Source organism: Arachis hypogaea, unplaced genomic scaffold (genome assembly GCF_003086295.3).
Source record: "Arachis hypogaea cultivar Tifrunner unplaced genomic scaffold, arahy.Tifrunner.gnm2.J5K5 arahy.Tifrunner.gnm2.scaffold_45, whole genome shotgun sequence".
NCBI classification, from domain to species: Eukaryota; Viridiplantae; Streptophyta; class Magnoliopsida; order Fabales; family Fabaceae; genus Arachis; species Arachis hypogaea.
In genome coordinates this window covers 25,152-47,900 of record NW_027255462.1, presented here as the reverse complement: position 1 = coordinate 47,900, position 22,749 = coordinate 25,152, and the positions used below count along the sequence as shown (strand labels likewise).

Below are 22,749 nucleotides of genomic sequence, written 5' to 3'. Positions count from 1 at the left end.
TAAATAGTATAGGAGATGTTCATTTCATAACTTAATAGCCATTGTACACATTGTACAAATAGTCCATTGTCTCCCTAGCGGGATCCTATTAAATTTAAGAAATTTTTAACAATTAGTATGAGAGATTAAGAAATGAAGAGTAGTAAGAGTCTTAATATGTATAAGTTATAGAATTTGAATATTTGTAATTGAAATTTTTTATAACTATTATTATTATGACACTTTTAATGTATGTTTATTGCATTTAATTAGTACTTGATATTTCAATTGAATAATAATAGATAAGTGTTTTTTGTTTTAATTTTTTAAAATATTTTATTAAATAGTGATTGGTTAATTTTTATCTTTTACCAAGTCTTTAGAATTGTTGATGTGGCATCATTAGCAAAAAAAAGATGGCTTAAAATTGTCATTTTTTCACCGATTTTTATGATTTTAAATATAATACAAAATATTTTATTTAAATCCTACGTAATGATTTGTAAACAATTACAAAAGAAATTTTTTTCTATTCGTACCAAAAATCAATAAAAAAAAAACAGAACAGAATATGTTATAAGACTCTTTTGTACTAACCTGAAGCTAAATTGGCACTCCTCTTCGATCGGAGATATTGCTTTTTCCTCATTCTTTCTTGTCTAAATTGGATAGATCTAAGTGTTTCAAATAATTGTATTTCTACATTTTTAAAATAGGCATCAAAATCGCCTTATGAATCAATTTACAATAAAATAAGGAAAGTGTAATAAAAATTATGTTAAACAAACCAAGCTGCAGAATCATATGTTAGATGCACATATCTTCTTGTCTTCTTTTTTTGAAAGGATTGCTCTCCGACTCTTTAATCTAGCAATTTTGGGTATTAACTCTTCTAGTTTGTACCACTGCAAATTCTTCTACAACAAAGAGAATAAAACATGATCAAATAATGATAATCCATTTCAAGTAAATTGTGGAAGCAATATTGCACATGTAGAATAACAATTTGAAAAAGAGGAACACATAAATGTAAATTGTGGAATAATTTTAAATGCACATTAATTTTAGTGGTGACTGTTGGACAGAACCCGTTAGAAAAAGAGGAATACATAAACATGTGCTACTTGCAATGATTTCACAATTAAAATATTATTTATAACAATAGAATGAGAAGAGTAAACGACAAATTTAAAAATCTTTAGAAAAATATCTGGAAAGAATGGTGACGTTGGCCTGAGATCCAGAATCGAGCTCCGGCAGGAAATCGCAACAGGAGGAATGGAGTTTGGTCTAGTTTCTACAATTTATGCAATGCAGCTCCACCGAAGATGGACATCGCGATGGACAATTTATTTTGAGGAAAAAACAATGGTTCATAGGACCGGAAGAGGATGTAGGTAGGAAAAAATAATGGCTCATGGGATGGTACGGAGAGGTGTGAAGAGGAAGAGAGTTTCTAGAAGTATGAGAAAGGTAAGGGTTTTTTTTTTTGGTAAATGTTAATTTGTGTTTTTTGTTGTTTTAGAAATAAGGATTGATTCGAAAAAAGTTAAGTTGTTCGTTTTATTGTGTTTTTTAGTTTTGTGTATTTTAGTTTCGTTTTGTATTTTTTTTTGTTTGAAAATAAGAGTTGATTTGGCAAGATTTTATTGGTTGATTCTAACATTTTGCCAAGTAAGCAATATTGCTGACATGGCGTTCGTAGAAGAAGAGGAATAGCTTCAAAGTAATGTGAGTAAAGTTGTGTATCTACTTTTATATATTAAGAATAGATTGACAATATTAGTAGCTCACAAATATCATTATTGTCATATTTCTAGAGTTGTAGAGTTATTAGACTTCATTTGGTAGCTCATTGACGCGCTCAGAGTTGCTTATGGTTCATTGGAATCAAGTTGTGAGTGGATATTATGTCGATAATTATTTTTAAGTATACTATTATTAATATTTAAATTGAATCATTATTTTAGCATTTGAAAATGTTTTATTATTGTGATTTTTGAATTGGAATGGATATCGATTTCTGAAAAACTCATAATTTTACAAAGATACACACGAGACGATATTTATATATTTTTTAAAGCATACTTGTTTTTCTTATTTGTATTTGTTAAACTTTAATTAAATTTTTAATATGCATTCTTATATATACTCTATTTTTATGAAATTTAGTAATATATTACAAGTATTAAAAAGGGTCATATGTGATTTGATTTGGATTGGTTTGGGACTCTGACAAAAAAATCGTAATTAACGGCGGTTATGACGTTAACCTAGATGCATCTGACTTAGAACTCAGCTAGCAGGGATATTGCTAGCCTAATGTGTAGGCCACACGTTAGATCTGTTATACCGTACGAGCACACTAAAGAAAAGGACTACGCTTAGAGGTAGAGCCACCCTAAGTGTGTAATATTCGATTTGATTTTACTTCTGGAATGAGAACTCGCATTTCAGGTCATTCCGCTCAATTATTTATCTATTTATTTGCATAATTAATTAATATGAATTTCTCATCTTTGGAAAGAAATATAATTTTCATGGTAAAACTTGTATTGTCTGGTGTGGGTTATAGATGTAATATTTTTTCATTGAGTTGCAAAACTCACTCTATTATATTCCCATATTTTTCAGATACAGGTGCCATTCAGGTTCCATTCCACCTGTTCCTCAGTAGATCTTAGTCATTTTGGTGAGTCCTTCTTCTTTCCAAGGGCTAAGTAATTATGTAATGAAACCTTTGCTCAAAATTTAGATTATGTCAATGCTCTATATGTCACAGGCAAGGTCCTCGTTTGGGTTGTGTTGTTTTGAATCTCGAACTATTTAAATAGTGATTATGACTTGGTTATGTAAAACGTATGGATTTAACTATATACTTTAGTTATCAACTTAATATATATGATGTGACTTTTGACATATTTGGTTGTAGATAGGATTGGAATATGTTGTTATTGTTATCTTTGAAAAAGGATGTTTATTATTAGGTGAATGCTTTATTATTAGGTGAATGCTGTGGTGCATAAAAGGTGGTGCCTATTTACTAAAAAAGATTAAAAAAATAATATTTAATTTAAAAGATATAACAATAAATAATTTTTAAAAAAATCAAAACTTACTACAAAAGATAAGTTAGGCAAAATTTAGGCACTAACTCATATGCACCATAGAATTGGCCTTATTATTAATAGAGGAAAATAATATTCATGCTGGTAAGACTTTAAAAAAGTAAAAATAGAGGAGACTCTGTCCGTTTTTTTAAAAACTTGGTCGTTTGGCTTGCCGAGGGACTTATCCCTTAAGCGCCAATCATGACTTGGTTCGGACCATGATAAAATACCTGGTGATACATCAAACAAGCAATTGCTTGTTTATGAACCAAGTTATTATTCACTTAGGTAAATTCTCCATGAAGGTTTTCATATTGATGTCACAATTGATATTCTGTTGTCCTGTTGAACTCCTCACCATGAATATGGAAGTAACATTTTCAATATTTCATATATATAAATTTATTTGGATAAAGTATACGTTTTGTTTCTTTTTTAAAAATATTTTTAATATTTTTTATTTATGTCAAAATTATCTCTAAAAATTTTTAATTTCATCCCTAATGTTTTACATAGAATTAGCATGTAGAAGTAATTTTAACAGTTCGAAAACATTAAGGACAAATTATATGAAACTAAATGTTAAAAGGTATTTTTAAAGAAAATCACAAACGTTAGGGACAAAAAAATACTTCACCCAATTTATTTTAGCTCTAGAAACATATTATATGTTGTATTGAATGCCTCAGTTTACAGTTGTTACGGTGTAAAGTGCATATTGCACACTTTAACTTAGCAAGCCATTCCATCGCTCTTTCAGGTTCTGATAAGCCTTCGGACAAGGTATAGCCAACAATCCAAGCCTTCCGTCAATGCAAGTTTCTGTTGCTAGGTTCAACCTTAATAGTGTACTGAGTGCCTTGTCAACTGGCATTTCAACCTGCCAAAGAACACAAAATATGCAATCATTACAGTCAGCAGTCGGCACTATGATGTAACAAACTAAAGCATCAACCATGTATCACCTTTACTTTAAACATTTCATACATGAATCTCTCGCATATCTCTCGAACACTTTGTCGAGAAGTGACCTACATTGAAGAGAATTTCACATATGATTTATGTTTTAATTCATGACGGCAGATTTACAGCATTAGCAGATAGTAGCCTAATTTAATTAACTATTAACAAACCTGACCCTTCTCAGCTTTGAGCAGGACAGCATAAGCCAAAATAGCTTCCTTATACTGCATGCATAAGGTTTTGGGAGATAACAGTAATGTAGGTTAGAATAAATAAGAAAAATGAGGTTGGAAACAAGTCAGTAAGTCACCCTATTTTTCCAGAGCAGTTTACCATTTTGCATGACAAGTATCGTGCATAATATTATCAACTACTTTGGCTGGGCTTTATGTTCAGACACTGAGTTTGTAACATAAACCACACCAAACCAGTTCATATTTGTTGATATTAACTAACACTGAATTGCTTTTGCAAAGGAAGTTTATTATCTGATTTCAGTTTGGCAAATTCACTACCTAACGTCACCTTGATTGAATCATCAAACAATTCCAACACTATTTTCAGTTCTTTTTCATTGCCAGTTGATGGTATTATCTGATTCACAATTTGGAACACACCATTTTCCTTAAAAAATTTGTTGAACAAATCATTCAAATACTTTTAATTTTTTTATCAAAAGATATTAAGCACCAGTTAACCAAAAATCATTCAAATGGTTGATTATGCTCAGCAGTGGTCCTACCTGCCCCCCCCCCCCCCCTTTTTTTTTTTCCTTTTTCTCTCTTTCTCCCGCCAAAACAAAAAAACAAAAAAACAAAACAAAAAAGCCAAAGTCATATACAGAAAGTGGAAAGCATGCGAAAGAATAAGATTCTCACCTGCTGCTGTTCAGAAGCATCCAGAAGAAAATGCACTGAACCGAAGCCACTTGCTAATGTTTTTTCATAAAGTGTCTTGTTGACTAGAAGCTGCAATATAATTCTTCACAATTCAGATATTTTGCTTTCCAGAGAGTGCGGAAGAAAGAACAATGTTTTTACAACCTTGTAGCATAATAATATTCAACAGCACAAGAAAATATTATGCTTATTACCTGATAACGGTCCCTTGTTTGTTTGTAGCCTAGAACCACACGACTTCCGTATATTATAAGAGCACTTACTGCGACTACATCAAGTAATATTGCTGATCTGAGGCAAAAATCAAAGCAAGATACTGTTAACAGGTTAAGTGGTACTACATAAGTTTCTCACAAGATGTAACTGCTAAGCAGGAGAGTTACTGGTGAAAGGTAGAAATAAGGTGTTTCCTTAGGCTCAGTTTGTGACTTGAGAGTTTGGAAGGGAAGCGAAGGGTTCGAAGAGTAACCTCATCTCATAAACACACCCTTCCAGACCTCAAGAATGTTCATTTTAGATGTTCATACATGGTGTAGTCTGGTTTGGTATATCACAGAATATAAGGCTCCTTTCTAGCATCAGCGATAGTTGAACTCTAGTCATGACCATATTTAAAATTTAAGTAGAGGCCGCAAAATCTTTCAGAATATTATCACATGAGATACTTGAACTCCATTCATGATGACCATATTTAAAATTTAAGTAGAGGCTGCAAAATCTTTCTGAGTATTATCACATGGAACTACATACGGGGAGGATAAAACATTCTCAAATTTGTAGTTTATGAAGTAAGCCAGAAGTCCCAAAATTGTGGCAATATCCAAGCGCACCTGCAAGTTCACAGTTAGCAGTTGCATGGTTAAATGAGAATAAACAGACCTCTACTTATCTACTATTATCTCACGACTATATCCCTAATTTAGAAAGTAAAGGACTTTGATGTTGTAGCATCTTGTCAATGATTTGTTGAACATATTACAGGAAATTGTGTAAGTTTGTCTTTATAGTGCACCAGTCTCACGTATAGAGACATCTGTGGGCAGGACCTGAGGTCACATGAAAATTGTTCGAAGCATTTTTCATTTTTCCTATTAGGATTGTCAAATTAAGGCAGAACAAGTATAAAGGAACAACAGATACACGTGAGAACTGTTATCAGTTATGTTACACAAGTGTACAAACTTTTAGGATTTAAGTAATGTCGGTGTAGTATCACAACCCCCTCGACCCCCCTCTTTTTTCTCCCTTCCCTGTATGTAATATCCACATAATAAGAAGGAAAATGTATGATAAAGAAATAGTGTTTGAGTGACCTTGCTCTCTCCTATGTTCAAAGTCCAATTTCTGAATGCTCCACTCACCAGTAAACTTCTCACCTCCCTAACAGAATCATCAACCTCTCACTCCCTTCCAACTAACTTGCACCAGCTGTTAGAGCTAGTGATCAGCCTCCCTTGACCACATGCCTGCCCCATGCCCCTGTTAGCCTTTCTAGTCTTCCTAGTATATAGTGTTAGGTATTGTTGATATTCTATTCAGATAATTGAGTCAATTAGCTGTTAGGTGCTGTTAGCTGTCAATTAGGTTAGATTAGAAACAATTATGAATAGTTGTGTTTTATCTACGTATTGTAATGATTAATTATATAAATATGAGCTGAGGAGTTCAAAAACCTCAATCTCCTTGCACTGATCATTTGGGATGCTGTAATGCGACTTGTAAAATATATCAAGAAAGCCCCAGGCCAAGGATTACTATACAAAGATAAAGGAAATACCCAAGTCATTGGCTATTGTGATGCCGATTGGGCATGTTCTCCTATTGGTAGACAGTCTACTTCTGGGTTTGTGTCTTTCTTGGTGGAAACCTTATATCTTGGAAAAGTCAGAAACAAAGTGTTGTAGCCCGATCAAGTGCAGAAGCTGAGTATCGCGCCATGGCATTAGTGGCTTGAGTTAATATGGGTCAAGCAGTTCCTTTCAGAGTTGAAGTTCGGGACAGATAACCAAATAAAGTTATATTGTGATAATCAAGCAGCACTCCACAATGCCTCCAATCCAGTATCTCATGAGAGAACTAAACACACAGAGGTGGATTGTCATTTCATGAGGTAGAAGGTTATATCTAAAGAAATTGTCACTGAATTTGTTAATTCAAGTGAACCATTAGCTGATATTCTCACGAAGTCTCTCAGAGGTCTTCGTAGTAATTACATTTGTAACAAGCTTGGTGCATATAATATATATGCTCCAATTTGAGGGGGGATGTTGGTATTATATTCAGATAATTCAGTCAATTAGCTGTTAGGTGTCAATTAGGTTAGATTAGAATCAATTATGAATAATTGTATTTTATCTTTAGTAGGTATTGTAATGATTAATTAGTGTATATAAATATGAGTTGAGGAGTTCAGAAACCTCAAGCTTTTCAGATTAAATCACTGTCTAAACAGGTATAATTTAGTTAACTGGGTTAACTTTACATGGCCAAGGGGTAATATTCATATCATAATCTAAATCAACACTTAAACCCATATCAGCATTTGAATCAGAAGCTTAAACAACATAGAACGTGACTTTAAATGAATAGTAGAAACCTAAAAGAAACATCCTGAGCTTTTTGCAGATTTCATACCGTGTCTATGATACGGAAAGATAGCTTTTTGTGTGGAAAAATTACCTGCATATAAATTGAATATATCATGAAGAATAATACATAAAAACAAATACACAAATCACAGCAGAAACAACACTAGAAGAATCTTCTCCTGTGCCAGCACCTATAGTGGCAGAAATATTACCGGTAAATCCGGAAAAGGAATTCTCTCATAGATCTTTAATTGCAATGATGGAACTTCAGCTTCATCTCTAGAATTTGTTTCATCAACTTCCTTCGTATAAAGTAGAATTAATTCTTCAAATGCCGGTTCCTACGTTGTGAAAAAACATTTAGATTTTATCAAATTTTCCAGCATAATTATACATCATTGTATAACAGAGTTTTGCGAGAATAGAGAACTCAGAGAGACAGATAGAAGTTTCAGAACTGTGTAATGTATATTATGACATTTTGTGACTGAGTTTAGCACTGAACTGTGCCTATACACACGGCTGAATAGCTTGCTGTGCAAGTTGGCCGAAGGGGCAAAATAGTCCTTTCAATCTTAAGTTAGTTATCATAGCTGTTAGGTAGTTACAGCTGTACTATCCTAGCTGACTCAGCAGATATAACTAACAGCCCTCTACTCTATTCTCTCTAGGCTTTACTATCACTTAGCTAACACATTCCATCAAACCTCATTGCCACCTCCAGTGTAAACCAAAAAATTAAAAAAAAAAAAAAAGGGGGGGGGGGGGAGATAAGAACTTTATTAGCTATTAAAACTTGGAGCATAGACCCTTTACCCCGTTTTTTAAAATAATAAGAAAAAGAAAATATGAAATATCATGTCAACCAAGTGCAATACTGCATAATAATTATGACTAACAATAGACGTCATGTATCTTCAACCAGTTGAGAAGAATAGAAAAAAAGGAAAGAAGATTCATGTCTTACAACAAGGTCACAGACTCATACATGAGTCACGCCTTCAAAATATTGAGCTAGTAAAGCTCTGCTAAATACATATTTATGCAAATTATACGAAATATATATATTTATGCAGCTTTGAGAGAGTTAAAAATTAAAGATAACGGAGAATACCTGCAGGACTGACTGCGAGAGAAGTATGGAAATGGACGTTTTCAACATTTTCCAAGGATCATTTCTGCAGTATTTTCTTGTTGCTGGTCTCCAAATATCACTTAGTGATATCCTTGATAAAAAAGTAGGCCTAGATACAGAGTTCTACTAATTGGTCATGTCATATAAAAAAGATGACACTTCAACAAAATTACGCACAAAAGTTCGCAAAATAATAATGACAGCATCAGACATCTCATATATGACTACTCCAAGTGCAAAATAATAATCATCAGGTATTCAACTACTCCAAGTGCATTCAGTATCATATATTACTCAATAATCAGTTTCCCAATGAACTCAGAAAAACATCTCATATAAAGTACAACTGATTATAAAGCGGGTGCAATTTTATAAAACCATACGAAGATGCAGATCAACTGGCACCTAAGGGCTAAGGGGTGGTTTGTGAGTTGGGTTTTTGGAAGGAAAGGGAGGGGAAGGGAAGGCTTGTAGTATAAATGTTATACTATAAGTCAGTCTAAAACACTCTATTCCCCTGCAAACTTTCAACTCACAAAAAACCCCCCCTTAAGTTTGATCCTGCACTACGTCACTTACTTCCCTCCCTTGGCGAGGTCGTTGTCCCAATGCACCAAATTTAAATGCGTTTTTACATTAAAGGAATCAACTTTGGATCTTAATCAAAGAGGAGCGCCTACCAAAGCTAACAGAAAGTAATAAATGAATGTTTTGTGGAGCATACCTTAAGTAAGGTTCAGATGTGTTACTATCATTGTCAACCTCGAAAGGTGCTTCTGGAGTGGGAGGAATAAGTCCAATCCAAGAAAGCAATCTCCTCAAGAGCCTTTCACGGGGACCAATTGGTGACAAAATCCCTTCATATCGAGCTACTGCTCTCTGAGCTACCAGCCAAATAGGGAGTTCTCCATTTGGTGCATTGTTTGGACCCATTTGCTCATCTGAAGCATGCTCATCATAAAGTAATGATTTTTTAAATAAGGATAATTCCTTTATCCAAAGCCTCAATCTTTCAGCCCAACTTTGTAACCTATGATCTCGACTGGCATTTTCATAGGTCTGCAAAAGAGAACGTAACATTTTATACCAAATAAGTCAAAATTTGAAAGATGCCTTATTTTTAGTCCAAGTTTGGCTTATTTTTTTCCCTTACAGGATTAGAAATTTTTCATACAAACAGTAAATTTGGAAAACTAATGATTATATTACGAAGACAATTAGAAACAATGGTCTGGACCTTGACCGGAAAAAGTGTAGTGACAAGAGATGAAGTGGTTAGTGTGACCTAGAAGAGAGAGAAAATGAGACAATCTGTGATGATGTGCAATAATGAGGAGGTTATACATAAGTTGGGATGATGAGAGAGAATCCATCAAGATATCTTTTGAAGAGAGAAATTTTATAGGTTGAAGGCTCCTCTCTGCCCAGATTGTTTCTCCTTTTCCATTGCAATTACCAGATGCATAGATTAATGAAATACATCCCTGTAAAGTGTAAACTGAATTTCAGACTGAAATCTCAGTCTAAGGCATTTCCAGAAATTCTTATTTCATTTATCTGTTGATACCACTTGGAGAAACAAGCTCGGTTGCAGGCTGAGTTCGGAAGGGCGATTGAGTTGGTGGCTCAGTGGTTGGGGGCGGCTCCAAGATAGGAATTTGGATGAGAGCATATTCAAAAAATTAGTGCAACTTCCCCTATATAACATCATATCATATTATAAAATTGAGATCAAAGATGATTGGTAATGATAACTGAATTTAGCAGATCAATATAAGACAACTTCAGCAGTGGATCTTCCTGCTTTAACTTCATATTCCAATTTATATCTCTCATACTTTTGAAAAATTTCATGCCTTTCACCCCAAGATTTTGAATTTCCTTCATGTAATTTCTTGTTTAAAAATAGCTTTTTCATTGTAGAATACTGACAGTGGAAGAATTTATGCCATATTAGTCCCATATAATGAAATATGTTATCTGAGCATATATTTATGCTTGTAGTAAAAGATTTCTCTCTCATGGCTGTGTAGTGGCATGATTCTATATTTCTTTGCAGATAGAACAGCGTTAGATGATGAAAGTACCATAAAATAATGACCTCACTTATCCAGGTACCAAGTTTCCCTAGAGGTTTTGATATAATATAGAAGATTCTCCGTAGAAGCATAGACTGTAAGTAATCCAGTTTCTCAACAAGTAGTAGGCCCTTCTGCTTCTCAGTTGCATAACCCCGCCTACAATAAATACAGACAGTAGGTTACTCTGGAATAAACAGAGGGCATATGCTAGATTATATATTTTCACGTTATTTTGAGTCCACTTCCTCGTAAAGATATATAAAGCATTTTCATTTGGAAGGATACCCAAACTGGAAGCCTTTGTAATTAGAACAGGTATGTCAGCTTATAGAAACACAGATTATCCACTCAAATACAAAACAAAATAAATACAATACCAGAAAGTTTTAAAAAAACATGAATTACTATTATTGTTACGAATGAAAATAACTAATAAGTATATTGCTAAGCCATTGGTTCAAAGGTGTCGGATCCTAAATAAAATAAAAGAATGTAACTATGGAACTATCAAAAGAAACATTATCTCACTAATCAATAATCATCTACAAAATGGAAGTCAATTGTTTAAGTGTTGAGATAGAAGCACCCAGAGCAACATTTCACTGAAAACCTTGAAGACTAATTTGTGGAATTTGATTTTGAGTAACAATACAAAAACAAAACAGATGAGATGTACATCGAATTACCTAAATATTATGGCATTAGACTCATATGCTCTCTTCCAATCAACATATATGGGTAAGGTAAGGAGATAGTCTGTGTTCAATGCAGATGTTAACATCAGATCCCTAGCAGATAGTTCTTCAAATTGTGCATCAGAAAGAAGCTGCATGAAAGCATGCTGGAAACGTGTGGCGACAGTAACTCTGCAGCAAATTTGGAATAGCAAATTTGAGAAAGAGAAGGTTTAATAAACAGAATGCTCATACTCTTTTCAGTTTCATAGTTTTCCATCTGACTTTGAATATTTTGATTTGGTCTGCCTATGAAATTGAACCCTTCCTTCAAGGGAAGGCGCAAATTTAAAACAAAATGACACCTAATTTCAAATTAAAAATAGTCGGATTGAAAAATTAAAGTTTTATGACTAGAGAAAGGTCTTTGAGTATAGCAATGTGCTCTTCATTCCTCTAATTGTGATGCTGCTCCAATTTGTGATCCTCTGATTTTATATTGTTTGCAATGTGAAGAACAGAAACCCTTTAAACAATTAGGATAAAATCTTCAATTAGGAAGAAGAATAATGGTGTTTGTTTGTGACAAACCTGGACCCCCTTCCATGGTCTTTCTTGCTTTTTTTGTCGAGAGCAGGTAAAAGGCGCCTTAGGTCCAAACCATAGTTGGAAGGGATAGGCTTTTCCTGTTCATCAACTGGCACATCTTGATAGACCTCCCTGTTCTCAATTCCAAGAATGTCATTGCTAACCAAGTTTGACTCCTTCCCATTCGGCACAACTGGCGTCTGTGAATCAGCTGGATTCTGTACAACTGCGTCCTCAGTTTGGACTGAGGTAAGGTAATAATCGAAACGCATCTCCTCTAAGATATTTTTGTGCTCGGCATGAAGTATAGAGTCTAAGCATCTGTTTTGGTAAAATATGCACGGGAACGGAGTTAAGAATAAGGGCAGGAATGAGCCCATCTAGAAATAATAGGTAGCAAAATTAGCAGAGCAGAGTAGGGGAGCTGAGTTGAATTGAAATGTGAATGACTAAATGAGAGATGGAGTAAACTCACGAAGTGAGAAGGCGAAAGTGATGGGCATCATCAAGATCATCTTGGTCTTGGTTAAACAGGACAGAGAGGATGGCATCCAGAAGTTGGGATTTGGAGATAGGAATGTGTTTCTGTCTTGGTACTTGTATTTTGGAAATACCAACTTCTTCTTCTAGGTCTTGCTCATCAGCATGAGTCGCAGTATTGTCGCTGTAGGTGGGACTCACACTCGCAGCAGCGGCTGCCGCATCATCTTCCTCCCCCTCCTGCTCTGATTTTGACTGGATGAAAGACATCTCCTGGAGTGGTGTTTGTGCTCGTGCTGGTGAACAGGTAGCAAAAGTAAGCCTGCGGAAGAGGAATATACTATGTGACTGCAACTGCGACTGCGTAGAGAGGCAGTGATGATGAGAATGAATTAATGGTTCGAAACGATAACGGAAACGGGAAACTGAAAGGGCGTTGCTCCCCGAATTATGCCAACAAGCTGACATCTGGACTGGCATGGATGAAGAAATTCAACACCAACTACAAACCACAGCCATTCGGACTTTGCAGCGCTGCTCCTTTTTTTCCTTGGGAAACAACTAACCCTGCCTCTATGTCTTTATTTTTTCTTTTTTATCATGATCATGATAACGATAATAAATTGATATATATATATATATATATATATATATATATATATATATATATATATATATTGCATTATCTTTTATTTTTACTTGGGGTCAGATGAGCGGAGGGGAGACAGACGCAGGCTCATATTTACTTATTTGTGGCCATGAAGTGTTGGATATTTATCCTTTACTTAAAAGAAATTATTTTGCTGAGCGGGTACTAAGAAGCAGCAAGCAAAAGCATTGGTGGCGTTGGCGGAGATGACTGAGGCTTTTCGCTCCCCTTTCTCCTCCACACATTCAATGAATCTGTTGCATCATCATCGTTATGTTTGTTTTCAGTTTAGGAAGAGGGACAGTCACGGTCGCAGTCCTAATGGTAGTAATAGTGTACTGTTAACAAATGAGAAGTCGGAGTTGAGGCTGAGGATGAGATGCAAATCGGAATGTGATGGGGATAAAGAAGTGGCAGCACGAGACAGAATAATAACATTCGGGAAATATAAAGGGAAGATGATGGGAAGCGTTCCGTCGAGGTACCTCAAGTGGGTGTCCAACAATTTAAGAGCGGGGTATTTTTTGGAGTGGGCAGAGCTCGCAGACCAAGTCCTTCAAGATCCAATCTACAGAGACCGCATGGAGTGGGAGTTGGCTCTCAGTGTCTTGAATGGTGACACTCACAGTCACACTCTCTCTTCGTCTTCCTCTGCGGTCTCCGAGCTGCTCGACATTAGCGACAGGTTTGGTTGGGATAACCAAGACAAGCTTGGTTGGAGCAAAGTCGATTTTGACCTTCTCGGCACCACCAAAGGCGGTAGAATTCCTAGACGACTTGCACCGCTCAATAATCAGTCGCACCCATCCGCCTCCATTACACTCGCCAAGTCAACGACAAGGAGGATGCAGAGAAGAGAGAGGCAGAGGAACACGAGTTTGAGGACACAAGAAGTATACCACCACCAGCAGCCGAAGAACATGAAGAATGTTGATAATGTTGATTATGTTGATAATGGTGGCGGGGAGATGGTGCGGAAGAATCAGCATCCGAACCAGAATGTGATTGCCAATCCTTTCCCGGGACGTCAGGCACTCCTGGCACACTACCACCGTGCACTCAAGCACCACAAGAAGCTTACTGTTAATATTGATCAAGACTGTTGAGTTAAACTGCTGCTGATGATTTTGTTTTATAATACAGTATCTGCAATTCAATTGTTTAGCTTGCATTGGCTTTCAGGAGTTTGAACTTTGAAAAACAAAGAACTGGGAATTCGTGTCCTCACTCATAATTGTAGTAATATCCATCATGACTTTCAACGTATGTTCTCGGGTCAGATTTAAGATATCCTATAGAAGTGAAGCAATGGAAATATGCTGAGTATACACCTAATGCGAAAATACCATGCATTACAATAAAAATTATATATCAATATAAAATTAGTGATGTTATAAAATTTATATATCAATATACACCTATGGATCTATGAAATTAGTCATGTTATAAAATTAAACCGATAATTATTTCGTAAAAGGTGCAGAATCATATTTATACGTATATGGCATGGGGTTCAAACTGTTCAAGCTTCTATTCTAATAGAATTAACAGAAGAAAAAAGCAATTGATTTGTTAAGACTTTCAGTTTACTTAATTGAGAATGAAATTCCTAATAGATGTTAAAGTAATTTTTATATATGTTCGGTCGTGTGCCAAACGGGTCGGAAACTCTGGATACTGGGGAGTGCAGTTAGGGCTGGATCGGGGTTGAGGTCCTGGTGAGCCGATGATTCGAGGAGTAGGGGGTGTGCTACCTGCAAGGATTCCAACGCGCAAGTCTCCCGAGTCGTCCTCTCTTGGAATTGCTAGAGTGTGCATCTTATTGATTAGAAAGCCTTGTTATGATTCTTTGAAGGTTTTAGCAAAATAGAAAACAACCAATCAATCCTTAGAAGACTTGGCTTAGGGTTGGCATTAGAAATTCTATTCTTATAGTTCTTTCAATGATGACAACAATGAGGCCTTGCTTTATTTAGTTAACCCCTAGGCATAGAGGAAAGTCAAATGAGAGTATTCAACTTGAGTCACAAGTCCTAGCTTTACCTTATGGAAATCTAGCTTTAGTGTACTCCAAGTCAATTAGCAATCCCTAATTCCAAATCAACAATTGGCACAACTATTCAACTTCTTCTAATGGCCCAAATCCTATGCCAAGTAAAAAACTTTTACTTCATAACTAGTGTTGGCATTTCATCAAACATTTGGTGAGCAAGAGTGAAAGCCATGGTAAATTTGAGAAGAAAGTAAAATTAAAACTATTTCAACACAAGGAACTAACAACAATTAACATAGAACAACAATGGAAATGAGATTCTAAAGAAATTGACTAAATCCAAAACTACAAAGTTGAATCCAAGATCTATGAGAATTGAGCAATTACAAACACTAATTGAGATTGGAGAAGAAGATCTATGACATGAACAAAATGAATTGAGAATTGCAATGGATCTCAACAAAGAGTGAATGAAAATTCAGAAATTGGATGAAGATGAACCCTAGTGAGAGCTTTTGAATCTCTCCCCTTCTCCACAAGTGTAACTAACTATCCTCCAAAAATATCTAGAATCTAAAAATGAGCTAAAAAGTGCTTAACCTTTGTTCCCTTGGTCTTCTTAAGCTTTTCCCGCCAGAGCACTTCCCCAAAATGGGATTCCCAACTGCCTCCACGCTCAAGTCACGTGGCTCTTTAAAAAATCATGTTCGCACATCGGCGCGCACGCGCAATGTACGCGTGCACGTCCACGGGACATCTTGTAATGTGCGCGGAGGCGTAATGTACACGTGCACGCCATCGGAGATCATGGCCTAGCCGCTACGCAAGCCGGCTCGTGGCTTGGCTCTTGGCTTCGACTTCTTAACTGCTCAATCCACGCGGACGCGTCAAGTGCGCGCACGCGCCCATGCCGAGATTTCCAAAGTTCAATTCTCATGCTCCCTTCCTTTGCACCCGTCCTTCTTCTCTCTTCCGGTCCGTCCCTGCCCTATATTCTGAAAGCACTTAACACACAGGTCACGGCATCGAATGGCATCAAGGGAAGATTAGAAATGTATCTAATTTAGTGCAAAATAAGCATGTTTTCATTCATGAGACAAAATTAGGAAAGGAACACAAAGTCTTGTATTTTCATGTAGAAAACGTGTGGAATTATTGATAAAACCCCTGAAATCAACACAAGATAAACCCTCAAAATGGAGTATATCACTGCCCTGACACCGCCGACTCAGGCACGGGATCTCGCTTTGGCCTCCTGAACTTTCTGGTAAGACTCCCTGGAATTCTTCTTTGCCATTTCTACAAGAACAATTAGGTACCTAAAGTCAGTAAAACAAGTCGGAAGAAACAAGTCGTGCAAACATCAAGTCGGAAAATATGATAAACTAAGAAAAGCTACCTAATTGAGCCTGGACAAAGGTCGGAGACCCCTGGAGAAACTTTTTTGTATCCAGGTAGGGGGCTCTCCCCCATACTTCTCGGAGAAACCCCACAATGGCCGCCTCCACCTCATCCAAATCATCCAAACCATATTTTTCACAAGGAGAGGCCTCTATCCAGTACAGGGGGGAAATAAGGAGAAGAAGTTTCATCCAGGAAAAAGGGATGGTGACCCTCTATAGCTTGAACTTTGAAAAAGAAATTTTTGAAGTCATGGAAGGACTCATCAAAAAGGGTAAAAACTCTCCGACCTTGTATGGGCCGGAAAGACACCCACTATTGTTTGTTATTTTGCCCACTGAAGGGTGTAGTCATATGAAAGAGATAAAAGAAAATCTTCAAAGAAGTCAGAAAGTCTAAAGCATGGATGATAAATTGATAAATTTTCAAAAAACCCTAAGAGTTAGGATGAAGCTGGGTAGGAGCAACACGACAATGGCATAAAACAGCTATCTCGAAGTCGGAAAAAGGGAGAAAATGCCTAAGCGGGTAATCATGCTCTCATACATGTAGAAAAAATGAGGGGCTACCTCAGAAGCCCTCCCAAAACAAACCCGGTCTTCCGGACCCGGGGCAATCAGTTCATATTTTGGCTCATCCTCATCAGAAGTACAAAGCCTATAATGAGTGTGAAGGTTGGTGATGAAGTCAGTATCAACAAGAGGTTCTTCCCCCAGAACCGTGACATCCACCCATTGAGTAAGGGTTTCTACAGAAGACATTTTATTTTTCTAGAAAGGGATAGCGAACCTATAAAGGGAAAAGAAAAAGGATAAAAAATAGGGTCTCTAAGGGTTCGAGACAAGTCTCTCAAACTAAGCAGAGAAACACCGAGACTACCATCCACACTCTACCGAACAAAACATGCAAACAAAAAACTCTATAAAGAAAGAGTAAGAAAAGAAACTGACATTTTTTCTCGCGCAGAAAGATGGAAGCAACAGCACTCGAAAAGGAAGGAGCTTTCTTTTTTCGAATAGTAAAGGGTGCAGGTAGAAAAGTTTTCAGAAACGAAACAAGCGAGGAAAGGAAAAAGTATTTATAAACACGTTAGAGGCATAAAGGTAAAACGACGCAGCCATTTAAGAGTTGCACCGTTACCAATGTAAATGCCCCACGTATGAATGCTCAAACCTCTAAGAGACGCGACGTTTGATTAGACGCGACTGTTGAGAATTTTTTAAAACACGTCGGTTCCAAAAAATTACGTTGGTTCCTTACCAGGTCGGCTACGGTCCCGAGTTATAATACTCGACCCCAACTCTTAAAAAAAATTGGGCTCGAGTAGAGGCACTGTTCATACCCTGGCCCAACGCTAAGGCCCAGGTCCAAACGACAGGCCCAACCCACAGGACTTACTCTAAGGAAGTCGGAAACGAGGATTAGCTGGCAGACAATAACTACCCCTAAAATCTCTCAACCCACTTCCAAGAGCCATATCACAATTTTTCTAAGATAAAGGAACAGTTATCCACCTTAAAATGTGGAACTACTTCAACGGTGGTTATTGGTTCACCACTATAAATACACTGACACCCCTCAGGTATCTCTAAGTCCCAATACTCTCTAGACCTGCTCACACCCTTGCTGACTTAGGCATCGGAGTGTCTTTGCAGGTACCACCCCCCATTCACTCACGCTCACAAGTCAGACGGGTCCCAAAGGTGCAAATCCATTCGAAGGTTTTCCTCCTCAGACGATTGGGCCAACCTAACGAATCCAACCCATTAATCTTCGGTTACCCATCGTAACAGATGTTATGTTTGTTTAGTCATTAAATTCGTAACAATAATCATTAAATTTATCGGTTATAAGTTAAAAATAAAAAATAATTAAAGTTGAGTTATAATTCATGATGTACTATAAATATAAAATTATAATTCATCAGGAGTAATAGATTATTCCTCAACTTAAGTAACGAATCGAATACTTATTTTAATTTAATTTATATTTGGTTATAGGTACAAATCATATTAGCTTTATGCTTAAGGAAAAGTATAGGGTACCAAATATATTATTTGTCAATTTATTGTCAATAATAATTAATTATTATATTTTAAACACATGTATAAAGAGACATATTCAAAAAATACATTTATAATGACATTTTCATTAGACGTAGTTATCAAATAGTCATTTTTATTAGACACATCTATAAAAACACTTCTATTAAATATAATCACAAACAAGAGTTAGTAAAAGTTAACATAAATGTTATTGGTAACGTAGCAAAATTGTATACTTAATTGAGCATCAAGTCGAATGTATGTTAGCTAGTTAGACTATTCTTCTCTTTTAAAATAACAGGAAAAAATGGAAAATAATAGATTGATCACAATAATATAAGGAATCACATTTAAATAAGTACATATAGTGGTTAATAATTAATAAATTATTGTAATTAAATTTAGGTTATTATTATAAAAAATAATTTATTTTAAAATTAGAAAATGGATAAATATTTTAAAATTTCAAAATTGTTAAACTCAATAGATATATTAAAAATGTAATATACACATTAAAAATAAATTATAATATATTTATATATAAATATTAAATTATTTTTAATTTATATTTTAATATATATTTTATATATAGTTTTTGTACATTTACCATATTTGGAGATATATAATGTGTTGTAATTTGTTTGAATTCTAAAGTAAAATCTAAGAATGGAAAACTTAAATCATAATTCAAAGGACACGGTTTCACAGCTTAAATTACATAGACCTAACCTAAGACAAGGGAGATGAAGAAAATTTGAGGACCTCCTTCGACCTCTCCGAATCGAACACAACTACTGAAAAGACCCAAAATTAGGCTGACCGCGCATGCAAAAATTTTCCTGTCATCTCCCTTACCACAGTATCGAGCATCCATTATCCAGTATCCACATCATAAGCTTTTTTGCGTAGTCTCTCCAACATCATAATTACCCTTATTGGCATGTGGCCATTAAAACCTAACAAATTACTATTGATCAGAAATAAACATATATAATATAATAATAACAATAACAATAGTAACAAAATAATAAAAATAAAAATGATAAACCGTAAAAAAAAACAATAATAATAATAAAAAATAATAATGACAAAAACAATAATACGGGAAAAGGAAGAGAATAACATATTGCCTAATCCCACCAAAACCAAAACTAAAACCGACAGCAACACCTTCCTGTGAATAAGCGAATTATTATTTATTATATTATTGTGGGTTTTGGTTCTTGTGTCCTCTCACCATAATTGTCATCATCATCAAGGCGAATGGGCGCGCGCTCGGCTTTGCTTGTGCGCGCACCTGCAGCATCCAACAATGTCCAGTTATTGTTCACGTTCGTTAACATTATTATTGTTGCTCTTTTGGGGATTCTATCACCGTGCTCTTCCTATTCGGATGCTGAGGCGCTCTTGAAGTTCAGGGCTTCATTGAGAAATGCGGTTGCCCTCAGCAGCTGGGATCCATCCATAAACCCAAAGCCACCGTGCTCTGGCAACACTGCCAGTTGGGTGGGTCTGTATTGTAATCAAGACAAAGTTTGGGGGTTACGCCTGGAGAGCATGGGCCTCAACGGCAACATTGACATGGCTTCTCTCTCTTCAATGCCCGCTTTGCGGATGCTTAGCCTAATGAACAATACCTTTGCGGGTCCCTTGCCCAACATTAAGATGCTGCCCAATTTGAAGGCCCTCTTCCTGTCCTTTAATCATTTCTCCGGAGACATACCTGATGATGCATTTGCAGGTTTGAGTCGATTGAGAAAGCTTTATTTGGCAAATAACGATTTCACCGGTAAAATTCCTTCTTCCATTGCCGCATTGCCTAGTCTCCTCTACCTCAGGCTTGATGCAAACAAGTTTCACGGCCAAATTCCCGATTTTCCACGCAGCAATGGTTTAAAGACTTTCAACCTCGCTAACAATGATTTAGAGGGCCCCATCCCAGCCAGTCTAAGCACCTTCGATCCTACCTCCTTTAGCGGTACTTAATTCCCTGTCTCCGTGTCCCTTATTAAATTGAATAAAATAGAATTGAATCTGAATATCGTAGGGTTATTTATTTTGCAGGAAACAGACGTTTATGCGGGCGACCACTGACAAATCCTTGCCCACCAGCTACAACAGGAAGCCAGGATGGTCAAGGCAAAGACCAGGTTATGAAAACTGTAGTGATTGTGATCGTGGTGGCGGTGGTTGTAGCTTTCCTGGTTACAGTCTTAGTCATATGGCGGTTGAGACTCAAGTCTCGCGATCTCAATCAAATAAATAATAATGAGGTCCCAAAGTTCCAAGGCCAGACCTCCGACAAGTTCGTTCCTCCCGTTTACGTCAAAACCAAAAGCCTAGCGGAACAATATGATGCTGCTACAACTCCTAAGCAGGTGCTCAGTTCTGTACATTCCAAGAAGGTGGAGCAAGGCAAGCTCTTATTCCTGAATTGTGACACCGGACTCAAGTTTGATTTGCAGGATTTGTTAAGGGCCTCGGCCGAAATTCTAGGCAGTAACACATTTGGCTCTTCCTACAAGGCCGTTATCCTGGACGGTCAAGCTGTGGTTGTCAAGAGGTACAAGCAAATGAACAATGTGCCGAGAGAGGAGTTCCATGAGCACATGAGAAGGCTTGGAAACCTCAACCATCCCAATATTCTGCCCTACATGGCCTATTACTATAGGAAAGAAGAGAAGCTCTTGATCTCTGCCTATGTTCAAAATCGTTGCTTAGCCAGCCATCTTCATGGTATATATTTATTGTTGTGCAAATTAAAAACTAAAAAGTAGAGTTTGGTATAAATATCAAAATACACACTATATAAAAGTACCATGTTGTCACCGGAATTTAAGATTTGAAATATATTTTTATCCATTAAAATCAATTTTTTAAATGTACTTTGATATTTATTAATTTTAATATATATCTTTGTCCACTTCAAATGTACTTTGATATTTATGAAAGCACAGCTTATTAACAAATATAAATATATGATTGTTGTAGGAAATCACAAGAATAAAAAGCAGGGGCTTGACTGGCCAACCCGATTGAAAATAGTGAAAGGTGTGGCGAGGGGATTGGCCTACCTATACAACGCACTCCCAAGCGTTGTTACGCCTCATGGTCACCTCAAATCTTCCAATGTGCTTTTGGATGAATCTTTTGAGCCCCTACTGACCGATTATGGGCTCAGTCCTTTGATCAACCTTGATCGTGCCCAACAAGTCATCATGCCTTACAGATCACCCGAGTATGCTCAACTTGGGCGTATAACAAGGAAGACTGATATGTGGAGTTTTGGAATTCTGATTCTAGAGATTTTGACAGGTAAATTTCCAGAGAACTATCTGGCACAGACACATAACAGTGATTCGGACATTGCCAGTTGGGTCAATACCATGATTACCGAGAAGCACACCAGCGACGTGTTTGACGCAGACATGGGAGGATTTGGCAATAGTAAAGCTGAATTGCTCAAACTCTTAAAGATTGGCTTGAGTTGTTGCGAGGAGAACGTGGAAAGAAGGTTAGATATCAAGGAAGCTCTTGACCAAATCGAAGACTTGAAGGAGGCTGAAAGTGATGGAGAATACTCTTCTACTACTTTAGTCACTTCCGACCGGGATGCCTATAGAGCCGTGTGATTAATTCGACTCTCACTTGCCTTTTTCCTTCACCGCAACTGCCTACCTTGCAAATTGTACGGCTGCATAGAAGTTGGCTTTCCTCCAACAATATTATACATAAACTGATAAAAGGAAAAAAAAAAAAAACTGTTTAATTAACCTTGAATTCTTCTAACTAATTAATTAGTTTTTATGTTTGCTTTACTGGTTAACGGAAGTAGGTATTTTCGGTACATCTCGATAACTACACTCCACATGTACATTTTGTTACTTTGTTTACATAGATCCTAGATAGATTTAGGTTATCTCCTTTCACACTTCTATGTACATACATTGTCTCTCACAATTTTAATTCTGTAGTCTAGTTATTATTCTGTCCATCATTCACGAAATTATTTTATATATATTCACTCGAAATAATCGTCAGTCATGCTAAAGTATTGATTAATTAATTGATGTCTAATACTAGTTACCTAACTTTTTCAGCTCACATTCATTAATTTTTTAAAATTATTTTCGTAATCTCAAAATCTAAGTTTTAAATCATAAA

The 22,749-nt window shown here is 36.2% G+C and overlaps 3 protein-coding genes across 8 annotated transcripts; 2 read left to right on the top strand and 1 right to left on the bottom strand.

Annotated features, from left to right (window-relative positions):
- Positions 1 to 3,659: 3,659 nt before the first annotated feature.
- On the bottom strand, positions 3,660 to 13,169 carry LOC114926231 (uncharacterized). Of its 6 annotated transcripts, none has more exons than XM_029296774.2 (14): positions 12,493 to 13,169; positions 12,021 to 12,338; positions 11,442 to 11,621; positions 10,776 to 10,911; positions 9,399 to 9,733; positions 8,654 to 8,783; positions 7,752 to 7,880; positions 7,586 to 7,630; positions 5,702 to 5,781; positions 5,146 to 5,242; positions 4,931 to 5,020; positions 4,223 to 4,276; positions 4,055 to 4,120; positions 3,660 to 3,969 (listed from the first exon to the last, which is right to left on the bottom strand). In XM_029296774.2, exons 1-14 carry the CDS (start codon positions 12,975 to 12,977, stop codon positions 3,817 to 3,819), a joined length of 2,298 nt encoding a protein of 765 aa, XP_029152607.1. In that variant the 5' UTR covers positions 12,978 to 13,169; the 3' UTR covers positions 3,660 to 3,816. The 6 variants fall into 6 exon arrangements, with proteins under 6 accessions (XP_029152607.1, XP_029152608.1, XP_029152610.1 ...); XM_029296775.2 differs by having other exon boundaries at positions 4,061 to 4,120; XM_029296777.2 differs by having other exon boundaries at positions 4,077 to 4,120.
- Positions 13,170 to 13,181: 12 nt separating this feature from the next.
- Positions 13,182 to 14,412, top strand: LOC114926232 (uncharacterized). The gene has a single exon (XM_029296780.2). The coding sequence runs from the start codon at positions 13,353 to 13,355 to the stop codon at positions 14,250 to 14,252; it is 900 nt and encodes a 299-aa protein (XP_029152613.1). The 5' UTR covers positions 13,182 to 13,352; the 3' UTR covers positions 14,253 to 14,412.
- A 4,824-nt stretch (positions 14,413 to 19,236) lies between these two features.
- On the top strand, positions 19,237 to 22,579 carry LOC114926230 (pollen receptor-like kinase 4). The gene is made up of 3 exons (XM_029296773.2): positions 19,237 to 20,563; positions 20,650 to 21,321; positions 21,577 to 22,579. The coding sequence occupies exons 1-3, from the start codon at positions 19,849 to 19,851 to the stop codon at positions 22,215 to 22,217; spliced, it is 2,028 nt and encodes a 675-aa protein (XP_029152606.1). The 5' UTR covers positions 19,237 to 19,848; the 3' UTR covers positions 22,218 to 22,579.
- Positions 22,580 to 22,749: the final 170 nt, after the last annotated feature.